The 15,181-nt window shown below is 51.6% G+C and overlaps 1 protein-coding gene across 2 annotated transcripts in view; it reads right to left on the reverse strand.

Annotated features, from left to right (window-relative positions):
- Window positions 1-1,078: 1,078 nt before the first annotated feature.
- TENM3 (teneurin transmembrane protein 3) overlaps window positions 1,079-15,181 on the reverse strand; it is a 562,235-nt gene continuing 548,132 nt past the window's right edge. For both annotated transcript variants that reach the window (XM_045821208.1, XM_045821209.1), the window contains 4 exons: window positions 14,220-14,516; window positions 9,368-10,979; window positions 6,663-6,793; window positions 1,079-4,583 (listed from right to left, as the gene is read on the reverse strand). In XM_045821208.1, the coding sequence (XP_045677164.1) occupies window positions 3,828-4,583; window positions 6,663-6,793; window positions 9,368-10,979; window positions 14,220-14,516 (2,796 nt within the window). In that variant the 3' untranslated portion in view covers window positions 1,079-3,827. The remainder of the gene's footprint in view (window positions 4,584-6,662; window positions 6,794-9,367; window positions 10,980-14,219; window positions 14,517-15,181) is intronic.

Raw genomic sequence — 15,181 nt, forward strand, 5'->3', positions numbered from 1 at the left:
GCAGCCTGTGAGGGAAACGGCTTCACCTGGGAGCAGGCCAGGACGAGAGGGGGGGGGAGGCAAAGCTGGCGAGCAGGGAGGGCCGTGGGCCCGGTTCCACTGTGCACCGAAGGCGGGATTTTCTCCTCGTGGATGGGCGTGCTTGCACCGGGGTCGACTCGAGGTGCTTGTAGCCGGGTGTGGGACTTAGGTTCAGCTGGGGGCACTGAAAGCCCCGCGCGACTACACTGCTCGGTGACGTCTACACTAATCGGTGACGTCAGGCGAACGTCATCAGCGGAAGCGCAGCATTCCCCAGAGGCGGCCGCAGGACAGCCCAGAAAACGCGCTACTAATAGGCAGCGTTTACCTCCCGTGTTCTTCTTTCCATGTGTTCGGACATCCCTTTTCAGGAGAGCGGTCTAGGAAAAATGGAAGGAGGAATTCGCGTGCCTTTCCCCGCATTTCCCCGGTGTGAGCGTGTCAGATGGCTGATTCGAAGGGAAAAAAACAGACCGGTTTGCCACGTGGAGCGACCCGATGCTTGTTGGATCAACATGTTCTCAAGTGGAGCTTGTCACTGCAGAGCAAGTGTGATGAAGGCTGCCGGTTCAGACTAAGCTCACAGCCCTGGCCTGCCAGCCGGGAGCTGCTGAGCCAGCCACCTCCAGTCAGCTGGTCTCCGCGCAGAGCTAGGCATCTCCGGGAGCCCGGGAGCCTATCGGCCCGCACTGGTTATTCTAATCAAGTGTTTTAATCGAGCACATATTGCCAGGATCACAGGAACGAGGCCTGCTCTCAAGCAGTATTTTTTTCCCCTTCTTTTCAGTGATAATGTTTGGCTTTGTGGGGGTGTAATTGAACATTTTTCTAAAGTAGGCCACGGGAGAGTCCCCTGTGGAGGGCGCACTGCTGAGAGGGCCGGTGGACACGGACATAAGAAAAAAACAAAACAGAAGATGTTCCCAGCTGGGCTGCAGGTGAATCAATACCCCAAGCACCACGTGCATGTGCACCCTCCACTCTCACACGTGAAAGCAATCCTGGCTGGCCCGAGGTTGTTTTTTTTTTTAAAAAAAACATGAACACACACACATTGGGTTGGCTTTTATTGGAATGCCTAGATGCAACCTATAGTCACCAAGTTATGGAAAATTCAGGTCACATATAAAGTTAAGAAGGCAAATGAAAAGAACAATACAAATCAGACAAAATTTACATCTCAAAATATCATGAAAGCATTTTGACTGGCTTTGCCTAAAATACTTTGAATATCAATTTCTTTTTTTTTGTAAGCTAATTCTTTTCATTATACAGTTCCCCCACACCCCGAACTCTTAGAAAAAAAGGTCTTTTGTTTACATATTCCCCAAGGTCACTATTTCTTGTAAAAGCATGTCCGGATCACAAGTCTTTTTAGAAAGAAATAGGCTCATTAGACCTACTAACAAGACACTAATTGGGTTGATTTGACTTCATCTAAAATGAGCACCAGGAGATACTGTAAATCTGGTATCTGGGCCAGTGGAAGGGACCAGTCCATGTCAAGAAGAGGGTAAGATTATGATTTCACTTCTGCCACGTGGTACAAGCTTTTCATAGTCAATACATTAGGAACATTTCTGAGAATTGAGACTCAGAGCCTATTTCAACCAAAAGTACTTACAGCATGCTAAATACACTCCTGCAGAGATGCCATCGGACAGAACTGCAGACACCTAAGTTAACAGTTAAAAAATAAAACGTAAAACAGAGCCATGTGTATGTGGTTTGAAATCTCGTAGTTTCCTAAATTTGGGCTTCCTAATACTTGCCAAAGGACTTCCAGGATAAAAAATATTAATGCTAATCTGTGCTTTCATTCTAATAAAATATCAGCATTCATTAGAAGATTAATTACTTCGGTATGCTCTACCAAATACACAAAGACAGTAATAGCACTGATACTGTAAAGTCAGTAGCTATCTTGAAACTTTCCCAGCCAATCTGTTTAATAAACACGCCTACTGTGCAATTTAGAGTATGTGATACATACAAAGCAGTTAGAAAATTATTTTCAATACATCACTTGAACCTTTATATTTACGACATGTTCACTTGCTATATTTTGTCACCATTATACATAGAGGAAAACAGTGTGTACTATAGCTCAATGAACTGAGAAATATTTTCTAAAAATATTTTTTTGTGGCTGAATTGAGTGCTCACGAAAGAGATTCGCGAGAGCGGCTGAACCAGCGCGGAAGGGTAGGCGGTCTGGGCTGGGCCCCGCGCGCGCATGCGCAGGAGGACGCCGCTGTCAACTCCCTGTCGGCTGGACCTGCCACCCCAGCTTCCCCGACAGAGCAGGGGCTGCCGTTCGCACCAGCTCCCAAGGTGGCCGGGGCGTGTGGGCTCACAGGAGCATCTCTCCCCTTTTTGTCCCTCTTGGCGACCCCAGGGTCCAAACCCAAGACTAGCGGAGTGACCCTGACCTACTCCATTTGGCTCTCTCACCACTGCTGGGTTTCTGCCATCTTTCCTAGATCTTAAGACACGTGACCATGAGGTCACGACTACACGAGATCCTTTTCTTCCCAGTTTCTCCGAGCATTTGATGGGATCTCTCGCCTCTGCCATGAAATGGAGCTTCAGGGAACGGTGAAGACCCTGTGGTTAAATTATATCAACTCCCCGTTGACTGCTAGGGCCCGGAGAGGGGACCTGGAGCGCCCCCTGCCTGCTCCCCGCCCCCAATACGTTTCACCAGCCTTAGATTCCTACTGTGCCTCTTGGTTGATATTGATGAGGACAGTGGTCTGATGGGAAAGAGAAGGAAGAGAAAGAGGCAATTCTCTGGATAGCCACCCACTTAGGATTGCACTGTCTATCCATTTAGCGATAGAAAGCTGCACATTTCTCAACCTAATACAAAAATATTAACACTTCTGGACATTATAGGCATAAGTCGTTATATCTCTACAATATAATAATTTATACTGTACAGCTATAACAGGTAACAAAAGGTGCAATCCTTTAAAAAAATCACACAGCTCACATGTTTTTATCATTTTATTTTTAAGTATAAACTTTTTAAACACTTTACATAAATTAACTCCTCTGAGACTAATATTTGATGTACAGTAAATTGTAATTCATATAAAAATCCATAAACAACTTGTCTCACATAATTTACAAAAAAATCAGGGGTTCCTTTGCTTATCAGTGACAAGGGTTGTATCTGCCAGTTTTCCACCCCCTCCCCACCCCCGGCAAACCACGACAGCATCGTAAAATGCATTACGATTTCCCCTTGGAGAAGTCACTTGTGCCCGTGTCCTTTTACAAAGCAGCACAGGGAAAGCAGTTGGGTCGTCTCTAAACTGTAATTTCGCCCCACATTGCAAAATGAACAGAGCTATATATCACATCCTATGCAGACACTACTTCTTTGTAAGCAAAGGTCGACAATTCGGTAATATTTGGAACCGGAGGCATCTTTACCCTCGTTAAATACAGTGCCCCAAAGGGACAGAAGGCCCAGGGCAAACGATTAGGCCTTTTTTTTCTTTCTTTTTATTATTTGTTCCTTTTATTAGTACCTTCAGTCCAACTGAGTGCAGCGATATGCATATGTAAACATATTCTTTAAAGCCGATCACCTTTAAGGTCATTCAGAAAAGGAGTTCTGTTTTTGTTCTTTCTTCCGTGGATTTTCTTTCTAAAATAGCGGTATCATTCTCGCAGAAGGCTCTTCCGTGTCGGAGAGTCCCAGACGGATTGTGCTACAGACAGATCTGAGCAAAGTGGGGTTCGGCTCGCGGGCCGCGGCGGCGCCCGCCGCTGTCCCCGTCCCCGAGGGGGCGGGGTTACCTCTTGCCGATCTCGCTCTGCCGCAGGAACTGGATGTTGTTGGCGCTGTCGGCCAGCTCGGGGTACTGCTCCACCGACAGCACGTAGTAGCCGTCGTAGCCCTGCACCTTGCCCGCGCTCAGCAGCTGCCGCTTCTCGCCCTCCGTCCAGAGGCGCGCGCCCTCCTCGCCGTCGCGCACGCGCTGCTGCTCGCGCGCCCAGGCGCGGGCGAGCGCGCGCTGCCGCGCCTGCTCCAGGATGCGCGCCTTCTCCTCGTCCAGCGTCATGCCGTAGCGCACGTGCAGCGCCAGCGCCCCGAACTGCATCTCCACGTCGGCGAACCTGCGCGTCCTGCCGTTGACCACGGTCGTGGACTGCGACACGGTCACGTTGATGCCGTTCTCCAGGGCCTTGCGGCCGCTCGTCAACCGCAGCGTGCCCAGGTCGCTCTCGGGCGTGCTGGTCTTGATGAAGTAGTGCGTGTCCTTGCCCTCGATGGTGAAGTGCAGGTTCTCCAGGTAGAAGGCGTTGTTGAGCACCGCCGCCACCTTGATGCAGTCCTCGTTGGCGATGTTGAGCACGTTGGTCTGCACGTGGCCCTGGCTGACCGCCAGCATGACGCCCTTGCCGATCAGCGACTTGACCGTGGCGAACCACAGCCACGACTGCGCGCCGCCACCCTTGCGCCGGTTCACCTGCACCTCTGCCATCTTCCCCAGGGACAGGAAGGCCTTGGCCTGCCTCGCCACTTGCTGCTGAACTCCGAAAATGGGCTGGAAAGGGAAGCAGAACAGAATGGGGGCGGGGCGGTTAGAGAACAGCTGTAGCTCTCAGTTGCCGGGAGCCCGGCTTCCTGGCGGCCCTCCCACTCCTAACAAAACGGGGAGAGGGTATTGGGTGGAGAGCTCCAGGGCATTTATTAAAACCTCCATCGGTGCTTTAGAGATGAAAAGGCTTAGAGAACCCTGCGTGGAGAAATGCACTCAAGATGCCCACACCTCAGGCTGATCCAAATGTGTTTTGAAACGTAAAATGAGGTAACTAGCTCCATCACGTACTAGTGCAGAGCTTTTCCGTGTCTAACACGGGCAGGAAAGTCATGTTTTTAGCTCTTTTCCTTTCAATTTCTAGATGCCCTTTTCCTACGTCCGTCCCATTTGGAGAACCCAAGTCATCTGGTCCTTCCTCCCAGCAGCTTTCGGTACACAGCAAACCCAGGCTTGGAGAGGCTGGGTGCTGGGGGCCAGATCGCTGGGGGCCAGATCGCTGCCTCCCACCGCACATGCTTTGAAGTGCTCGTGCTTTAATGGAGGTAAAGGCTGCACCCTCTCCGGGTGGACACAACGTCAGCCGAATTTCGCGAGCAGAACGGAAATGAACGAGGAAGAGTGCACAGAGGGACAGCTGGGGACTGTGTTTATTGTCAGACTTTGGGAAAACAGTGTTTTTTTTGGAGACTTAGGGACAGGGCACCAGTGATACTGGTGGATGATTTAAATTGGGGGCCCCTTAACTCAGCCCTTTTCTTACACTCCCAGATGTTTGTCTGCCCGGTGTTTTCCAAATGGAAACATCTGCTTCATTTGCAGCAGTGAGAGAAACATTTGTTTCTGTGAACTCGGGGCAGCCTCCGTGTCTTCGCCAGCGCTCCCCTAGGCTGTCCTTATGGTGCGTGTCTCTTGCCAGAGAACCTGAACCCTATTTCAAAGGCTGCCTGGGAAAGAAGTTGGCAATTCCGGTTGTACAGTAAGACTGAGATGTTTTCAAACGTGTTGGAAAGTCATACACAGTTAGGAGGTGCTTCTCCAAATGCATCAGGAAGCTTCAGTGTGTCTTCCTGGTGTGTTATCAGTGTAGACAATGTTTGCCATCAGAAATGTGAAAATGGCTCCCAGGCCCAGGACACTGATGGGTTTTGCTTTTTAAATGTAAAGATGACATCTGAAAAAGGAACTGCTTTTATGTTACGAAACGTGTACCAGAACACAGGGGTAGTGATACTGTATATGTGCTGCGTGTTGTAGACACGGTTGGCTTTTCTCCTTATATTCATCGAAATGACAGGGAATTGCTCAAGGGGAGGGAGAATTAATCTTTCTTCTAAGAAACTCTGCACCCTCGTCTTATCATTACGGAGTAACCCAATTTCTTGATCTTTAATGATTCTTGCTTTAAGCTAGAAATTCTGGTGTTTTGTTGTGCTTTCCTTTCTGATCTTTGAATGGTGGGAATTAAAAGTACCATTTTCTGAAATAAATGGCAGCTTTGACTTTGCAATTCTCCATTCTTTATTTCTTTCCTTTTTTTTTCTCAGAACAGTTATAGGCCTCCTGATCTGTTATTTTCAGGACAATTCCATAAGCGCTTCATTGTAGTGGGAGCCTTATATTTTATTTTTAATTGTTTCCCGTGAAACGCTGTGAATTTTTTTTTTTAAAGGTGAGCTTTGTGGCATTGTTTGTGGGCTGGTAATTTGTAATATGGATCCCCTGCCTTCCTGTTTATTGTATCCTTGCATTCAGCTGCCCAGGGCCAAAAATGCGGTTTCATGGGGTTCTTTGTAGAAACCGTGCACTAAAAAAAAAGGGCTTCTGCATTTTATTAACTGTTGATAATGTCTTTCTATGCCTTTATTTGCATCACTGAAAACAGATTCAAGCCTGTTTCATTGGCCCCTGGTTTGCTGAACAGAAATGCAGAGAGGAGTGTCGTTTTTCTTCCCAAAAAGAGTCCAAAAAATTAAAAACTGTCTTTGGTACAGTTTTCACAAGGGTAGTTTGATTAAATATGGGTAAAGGAGATACATGTAAGCCATTTATCACCTTTTCCTAGTTTTGCTTTTTGTTTCTTACCGGTATATCATCCCACTGCTGACTCTTCACAAGTTCATAAGAAGGCTCCGTTAAATCAAATTTGGGAACCGGGAATCCAGGAATAGCATTGTGCAGATGGAAGCCAAATGTCACCAGCCAGCTGTTAACATCTAGGAGAAGAATGTTCCACGGGAGAGGTGTTAGAGTTATTCTGTGCTTTCCTAAATTTAAATTCTTACCTGAAAGAGAACCTGGGTTCACAAACAAGAACCAGAAACAGAGCGCAGGTTTGCCCCGACAATGTAACACCCTCTCTCCACTTTTAGACACGGAGACAATAACCTCAGTAACTAGGTCAGGGGCTACAGAACACGCACAGTAAGAAGAGATACTCACGCAGACAGACCAAATACACTCACGAGTGCGGCGCCGCATCCCATGTTAGTAAAAGTGATGAAGAAAGGCATTGACAATGCGCAGCAGCAGGAAAGAGCCATAGTTGTTGGAAGCAGATGCAATTTGTTTTGTAGTTAGTAAAAACCAGTCTTAGAACGAAGGGGTGCGTTACTGTCTTTCAAAAGCAGCTGCCCGAGGACATGCAGAGCCCCGCAACCCATTTTCTCTTAATAGAGACCCTAAATTGAGAGGATTAAAATCAACAGCAGGTACTTAATCAAAGGTGGATGCTGAAAGCTGGCAAAAGTGGCCCAGGGCGCGGATTTCTGACTGTCATTAGTTAGGACTTAAAAGGTTCCCTGTGCACAGGTGGAAGGAAACAAACTTTTGGGGGAAGAAAACCTAGAAACCTTTAAAATGGTATTCTAAAATATTGCCATGTGACTCCAGAAGCCATTAAGCTCAGAATAAGGCTTTTATTCTCTTCTGGAGGTTATAATGTTGCAGAACTGCTCAGCGGGCCTGCAGCTTTATGAGTACGGTTGGGTGTAGATGATTTTATATATTAAGCACATTGCTGGAAAATTTGAAATTGCATTTCACCTAATATATTTTATGCTGCTCCATCTCTCTTTTGATGTTGCTCAGAAAATGCTGCTGTGGCGTTCCCTGCAGCCCCCGTTGCTAGGAGAGGACGGATTCGGGAGCTGCGGGCTTTCCCGCCTTCCAGGCAGCCCCTGTCAACACCTCTTAAATAACCCGTGTTGAACCGCTTGTCAGAGTGATGGAGAGCTGCCTGCTTCCTCTTTCCTTCTTCGGGGCACGGGCTCTCACCTCGTCGCCAGGCTGGCAGGTCCTTTGTGCAGGCATCCTGTGGCTCTCAAATCAGTGGTGCTCTCTTAAATGGGGGTCGGGGTGGTGGGGAGAGAAGACCCCCAAGTTCGTCATGTAGGATGATAGAAAGAGATGTCTGTCTGTCTAGTGTTGGGAGAAAACGCTCACGGCTGCTGGAACGTTGGAGGCAAGGGCCCTCCCACTACGAATGGTGTCGGGGTAACAGTGAAAATCGAAGGGTCCTAAGTATTGAACAGAAAGCACCGCCGGAATGCTGGGACGTGAAGCAGGTTTGTGCCGAAAAGGCACGAGGGAGAATGCCCTAGGGGGCGCCGGATTAGGGTCCCGCGAGAAGGGGCGCGCAGCTGGCTCACACGGAAGGGAGAGGGCCGAAAGCCCCGGGAAGTCCGGAAACGCAGGGGGCGGACGTGCAAGGGCCAGGGGGCGGCGTGTTGGGAGGTGTGCGGGGACCTGAGAAAGCAGGCACCTCGGCGCACCGCAAATGCCGAGCAAGGAAAGAGACCGCCCAAGGAGCAAAAGGCACAATGGAAAAAACCGTGAACTAAATCAAATGAAGAGCAAACAAAAAGAAAATAGGAAAGACCCTTCCTCCAGGAAACATTAACGTAGTTCGACGGTGAACGGTGGCCCTGTGGTTCTGGAACGAAAGGTGGACGCGGAAGGATCCAGGGTCCTGGGGGCGGGGTCAGGGAGGAGGCCTGGCGGAGGAGCAGCAAGACAAGTCAGCTACTCAAGGAAACGAGGGTCCTGCTCGCGGGGACCTTGTTGCTGTTTCGCATCCCAGTTGTTCCGCGGTGGCGGAAGTGGGACCTGATGTTTTCAACTGAATCATGCACTAAACTTGGAAAGAGCTTAAATCTGTATCCCGAAAACTACCCCTTGTTGGCAGGGCAATTAGTGTGCCCATTAGTACGCCAGAACTGCACCACCCGGCAGTGAAGACGGTAGGACAGGAGGACAGAAGTGAGGACAGAAACAGCATAGGCGTCTGAGCAGCTCGTGGGAGGAACGGCTCCTTTGTTGTCCGGAGGTGGCGGTGGTGCAGAGAGCACGACACGCCTCCCGGGGAGGAGACTGCGACCCACACCGTGTCGCGTTTCACACCGATTGTTCCCACCAGAGGCACCAGGATTTGTCTACAAAGCCACACGACTCGTGGGAGAGGAGGTGGGCCATGAACTCCAGTTTGGGGACTCCCAGTTCGGTCTGTCTTTCTGCACCTGCACGTGTCACTTCCCTGAAGGGACTGGGTTCCTTGTCATTTCAGAAAATGTGGCCGTGGGCACTGGCAAGCAGAACAGGAAGTAACAAACTATGTCTGTTTCCTTTTTGGTTTCCCTATGGTTCCACAGAGAAAACCACGTAAGAAGTTAGGCATTTGATTCTGCCTGAGTGAAGTTATCAAGTTGGAGAAAGCAACTCCAGTTACTCTGCGTATTAATCTAAGGGTCAGAGCAACCCGGCCCCGGGAAAGGAAGGAAAAGGGCGCTCACCTGTGATGTAGTCTTTCACATCGTGGATTTTGCTCGCAGGGTTGTTATTCCTGAACATGTACAGGTTGAAAGGAGCTGGGTCCTTCCCGATTCTCCTCCAGATCTCTATGTCCGGCGTGGTCCACCGCCCTGCCAGAATGTCGTAATCTCTCTCCCCGAAGTGGATTAGTTTCGTGAGCGGGTCGTACAGGCCCCCGTGGAACCCGATGACCAGCTGGAAGTCCACGTTGGAGTCGAAGTAGATTTCGCCGTACGCGGTGTACTGGATCTGCTTCAGCATTAGCCCGTTGCTGCTGAAGACGGCCAGCGGGGTCCCCGTGTTGTCCGACGCGATGTAGAACTCGTCCCCGCTGCTGATCTCCATGGCAAAGAGGTGCCCCTGGAGGTCGTAGTAGAGGGAGGTGATTTCCGAACTCGAGTGGTTGTAGACGTGCGTGATCCTCGTGGGGTACGTGAGGTCGGCGTAGAAGAACTGCAGGTGCTGCCCCAGGCTGGTCTTGCTGGAGACGCGCCTCCCCAGGCCGTCGTAGCGGTAGATCACCGTCCAGCCGCTGCCCTTGCTGTACACGCGCGTGAGGAGCCCCTTGGAGCTGTACTCGAAGATCTCGGTGCCCCGCTGGCGCAGGAAGCCGTCCTCGTCCAGCCGGTACTGCACGTCGCCCAGCCGGGTGATCCGGTCCCGCAGGTCGTAGCGGAGAGGGGTGAGGCGGGCGCTGCTGCTGGGGTTCAGCAGGTGCAGGTTCCCGTTCAGGTCGTAGTTGTAGCGCCACATGATCTTCTCGTTCAGGTAGACCGTCTGCAGCTGCCCGTCCACGTCGTACTCGTACGCGTACTTGGTCGTGTTGGCGAAGGGCCCGATCTTGATCTCTCTCTTGGTCACCCGGCCCATGTTGTCGTATTGGATTGTAATCCAGTACATGAGCGACCTGAAGATCTCGTACTGGATCTCCTTGATGCGGCCGTGAGCGTCGAAGTGCTTCGTGTACGTCATGACCGCGGTGGAAATGATCTGGTTAATGTCGTAGTAGATAACCCCAAACTTCCCAAACTGCTCCACTTTGCCGGAAATGTCATCGAACTGATAGAGATCAATGGGCAGTGGCGTTTCATTGATGACACCCTGCATGCTGGTCACGCGAAAGCTGTTGTCGTAGCTGTAGTCAAACCGCGCATTGACCATCCCGTCCTCGCTGAAGCGGAAGATCTGCCTGTCGATCAGGGGGCCGATCTGCCTGTACCTAATGGTGCAAATGAAACCATCGCTCTGGAGGTTCACTGTTTTCAGGACTCCCGCTGTTTCGTCATAGGTGAAGCTGACTCGGGTGCTATCGTACAAAATCTCCGAGAGCCTGGTCTGCCTTCTGTACTTGAACAGGACCCTCCGACTCGTGCCCAGGAACGCCGTTTGCAGGAGCAGCCCCTCCTCGTTGTAGTCGGTGATGACTGAGGCGTTGCTCTCGGGGGGGTTGTATATGTTGCGGTAGTAGCCGATGGAGCGGATGGTCTGCATGGTGTGGCGGGCCACGCTGGGCATGGTGATGGCCGACAGCCGGTCCCACATGTCGTACTCGAAGATGTACTGCCTCTGGCTGTGCAGCAGCAGGACCATGGACTGCAACGAGACAGAGAGAGCGCACCGTTAGCCGCTGTCTGCGAGCGGGGGAGGCCAGAGGAGGGTCAGTGACCACAGAGACGCTCGAGAAAATGCTTTTCGTTTTAACTGAGTTATCCTCGACCTTACACGCTGCCGACGATTCCCTGCCTGATTTTCTTGGATGCTTAATTGGGAGGGGTTCTACAATTAGTGGCTCGAGATTCAGAACGTGCCGCTTGTCGGGACCAGCCTATCCATTTCCGGGCCCTCGCAGCCAGGCGGCAGATCGTCCATGAACTTGGACGGGTCGGAAGGGGGCGCGGGCAAAGTGGCTCCGGGGACAGTACTGCAGAGGAGGGAGTCTGTGGGAGGGGCACCGCCACCCACAAGCAGCAGTTACCGAGTAAGGGGGCTTTTCCCCCTCATTTGATTGAAGAGCCTCTCAAATCATGTTTTAATTTTCAGAGGATTTGGGGGAGGAGCGTTCAAAATATTATTTTACGAAGAAGAGACATAAAATTAGCCCCAAATGGATACTGTGCACATAAAGCATCAATGTCAGCAAATACTACTAAATGAATCCCGCGGTGAGCGAGAGCTGTAAATGCCCTTAATAGAAATATGAACCCGGATGTGTCTCTTTTTTTTGGTTTGTTTGCAAAATTTTTTAAAAGATTTTATTTTTAGAGAGAGGGGGAGGACGGTAAAGAGAGAGGGAGAGAAACATTGATCAGCTGCCTCTCATATGTGCCCTGACTGGGGACCGAACCTGCAACCCAGGCACGTGCCCTGACTGGGAATCAAACCGGCGACCTTTCGCTTCACTGAATGATGCCCAGCTCACCGAGCCACGCCGGTCAGGTCTGTTTGCACATTGCATTCTTGGATGGCATCTGTGATGGCGATGAAATCCACGTTCTGAAATTTCCTTTTGTGAGTACCAAACCCACTCTACACAGCAGGTGCTGTAAAAATGGTTTCTGGACTATATACACTGCTTTGGTGCTAAATTATGAAACAAATAAATATATAAATAAAAAGTAGCTTTGCTTATTTTGCACGCCACTGCAGGAAGACAAAAGACAGGCACTTATGAGGCCCAGATGAGGTGGCCGGTCGAGACAGCCCGACAGGCCCACAGAGCACAGGGGTGTTCCCTCGGGGAAGCTTCCTCTGCACCCCGTCAGAACACGAGGAGGGACCACAGAACCGGAGGATGCTTGGGTCAGTGGCCCTCCCAGGACTTCTGCTTTGCCGGTGACGTCGAACTGCCCAAGGCTCGTGCTTTCTCTCCCACTGGGCACCATCTCGCACAGCAGCCCGCGGGACCCGCCCCCGCAGCGTCTCCCCTGTGGGCGCATCTAGGGCTCTTCCGTGTGCAGGTGGCACGCCTGGTGCCCCGCACCTGGTTCCCGTAGTTCCCGTTCTCCCAAGGGGGCTGGGACTGTTGCTGGATTCTCGGGAATCAGTACGCAGTTTCACAATCACTTAGAGTCCCATCATCAGATGGTGGATAGTGAGACACTACTTGTTTTGCTATGATTAAGTTTCGGCTTAGTGTGCCTCATCTGGCCAGGACATGGAGGTAGTGTGTGTGGACTTTAGGGGTTTCAGAGACAGGATGAGTATGTACCTGCTGGCTTTTCTGACCCCCACTGATGTGTGAAGGTGACATGCTTCTTGCTGCCCTTAGATATTTTCCAGTCCCATGATGATCACCACTATCAATTTTGGGGGTCTGGACATTTTCGTTCCTGGTTCTCTTCCCTGTCATGGGTTCCAGCTGGGAGCGGTGTTCCGGAAGGAAACACTGGTCCTCTCCCAGCCTCTCCTCCTGGCTGGAGGGGAACTACTTTCTCGGCGTCAGGATTTGCTCCCAGGAAGGTGTGTGTGCAGGGGGCTCTCTCTCTGTGGTCTCTCAACAAAGGACTGGTGAAGTGACCAGCTGTGCAGCAGGCTGCTCAGCCTGGACGGCAGCTGTCGGGACACAGGCGTGGTCCCTCGTCTCAGGGCTGAGTCTCTTCCAAGGAGAGCACATCAGTGGGTTTGCAAGAGGAGAGGCTGGCGAGTGGGGTCCTCGCCGGCGGCATCTGGAGTTGGGGGGGCCGCCTGAAGACAGCAGCATCTGACCGTGAACTGCGGAGCTGACACTGGCTCTCAGGGAGACCACAATTGACGGGACGGCCCCAGCGCAGGGCCGGGGCTGAGGCTGCGAGGCTGCGGGGCTGCGGGGCGGCGGGGCCCACCTCTGCCGGAGACCCAGGTTGCGTGAGCTGAGCACAGTGATGCGGGAGTGAGGGTTTGGGCGGCAGAAGCTACCCTGTGTGCAACGAGCCAGCGTGAAGGCAGTGAGCGTCCAGAGCTGAGAGTGTCACGCAGGCTGCTGTCGTGGTGGTGAGCGCTCTGAGGTGTGAGAGGCGGCGGAACTCAAAACCAAATCGTTTTCCAGGGCTCACGTGCGTTTCAAAGGCCAATGAAGGACCCCATGAATGTGCTCTTAGGTGGGTTGTATTTTTTTAGGAAAGGAATTACGGGGAGACGACCCTTTCCCTCTCCTTCCTTTCCCTTCACTCCGTCTGCCTCCCAGTCTCTGCCCCAAACCACGCACCGTACGACCACACATTTCGCACTCCTGGACCTTGACGTCTGCTTTGGTATTGTTCACGGTTCTTAAGGATGGGAGAGAAAAAAATCCCAAGCTAGGACGTTTGCCTTTTCTGTGCGGATGAAGGAGAGATGCCACAGAGGTCTGGAAGCGTGGCTTTCTAAAAAAGTGGCCTCTTTTGGTTGATAATGCACGCACAGGGCCCACACACACTCTGCACGGTCACGCTGAAGCTCTGCGGCCACAGCGCCACCCGGACGGCTTTCCCGTGCGAACGTGAGGCTCTCTCTTCCACGAAGGACTCGGCGCAGAGATGATTTACAAACGACTTACACGCCCCAGGCCTAATTTGTGAATGCGGCCCGTGTCGACGCTTGGCAGGTGGACAGTGTTATTGCTTGTTTGTTTACCGAGTACATCACTCACAAGGGCCTCAGACAGCAGAGCTGAACTAAGGGGAAAGCACTTCGCTAATGCAGAGATCCATCATGGCGGCACGAATGTGCCTCACACGTCGATGCTTAGAATAATGAATGGAACTCAGTCACATGTCACTCCCCCCCCCCCCCCCCCCCCCAGCAGCGCTCCCGGAGACTGCTGACAAATACCAGGCATCGCCCGTCTCTCTCTGCGCTGTGCGTGCGCCAACATACCTTTTCCAAGTACGTGTAGCTCCACGTTTTACCGTCAGCGAAGACCCTCGACACGACCCTCCCCTGCCCGTCGTAATCTACTTTCTCGCTGGTCGTGCCCCGCTGGATGCTGGCGATCTGGCCCGTGGACGAGTAGGTGACGTTGACGGCCATCAGCTTGCTGCTCGGCAGCCAGAGGGTCGGGTGCCCCGACGTGTCGTAGGCGATCCTCAGCAGAAACTTACGGTGGTCGTCGTAGATCTTCTCCGTCTTCGTCGTCCGATCAAAGTCCACGGACAGGAGGTTCCTGCCGTTAACCTGCGGGGACACAGACACGGCGATGAGATAAATCACGGCGGTCCAGCGCCGGCGCCTTATTACCCTTTGGCGTCCCCGCTATTGTTTAAACACCGTTTATGGTGATTGATTCTCGATGTCAGCAAATTAATTTAGCAACTTCTTGGGTACGAGTGCAAGGCAGTAGATTAACTGCTCCTTTAAAAAGGTTTCATTAAGCAGGAGGACAGCCTGGCATTTGTTCAAAACCTTTTCAATTACGTTTTGTAAACTCGAGCAACTGATAAGGAAAAGACCCAAACGTGTCTGCTTTGAAGTTTGCGAGGCCGACAGGAAGGTGGGAGACGTGACGTCGCTGTGAACCGCTCCGAGCCCCTCCCCCCGCGAGCCCCGGGAAACGACCGCCCGGCAGGTTAATCACGGCCACGTTACATAAAGCAGTGGTCAGTGCGACCGGAGCCTTTTGTCGAGCAGTTAAGTGTAAGTTGGAACCCCCATTACTGTGAATTATTAATGAGCTGCAATCGCAGGAGGCTGCACACACGATCATTGCTTTTGGCCAAATGCTGCAATGTCACAACTTTCCCGAATGCCTTTTTCTTGGGCAACATCTGGTTAACTGGCGGGGACGCGAGGTCCTCTGCTCCCACGCCTGCCCGGTCCGACTTGTGTGATTAATGCACAGA

This window comes from Phyllostomus hastatus, unplaced genomic scaffold, assembly GCF_019186645.2.
Source record: "Phyllostomus hastatus isolate PE091 unplaced genomic scaffold, TTU_PhHast_1.1 phas_scaffold_46, whole genome shotgun sequence".
Taxonomy (NCBI): Eukaryota; Metazoa; Chordata; class Mammalia; order Chiroptera; family Phyllostomidae; genus Phyllostomus; species Phyllostomus hastatus.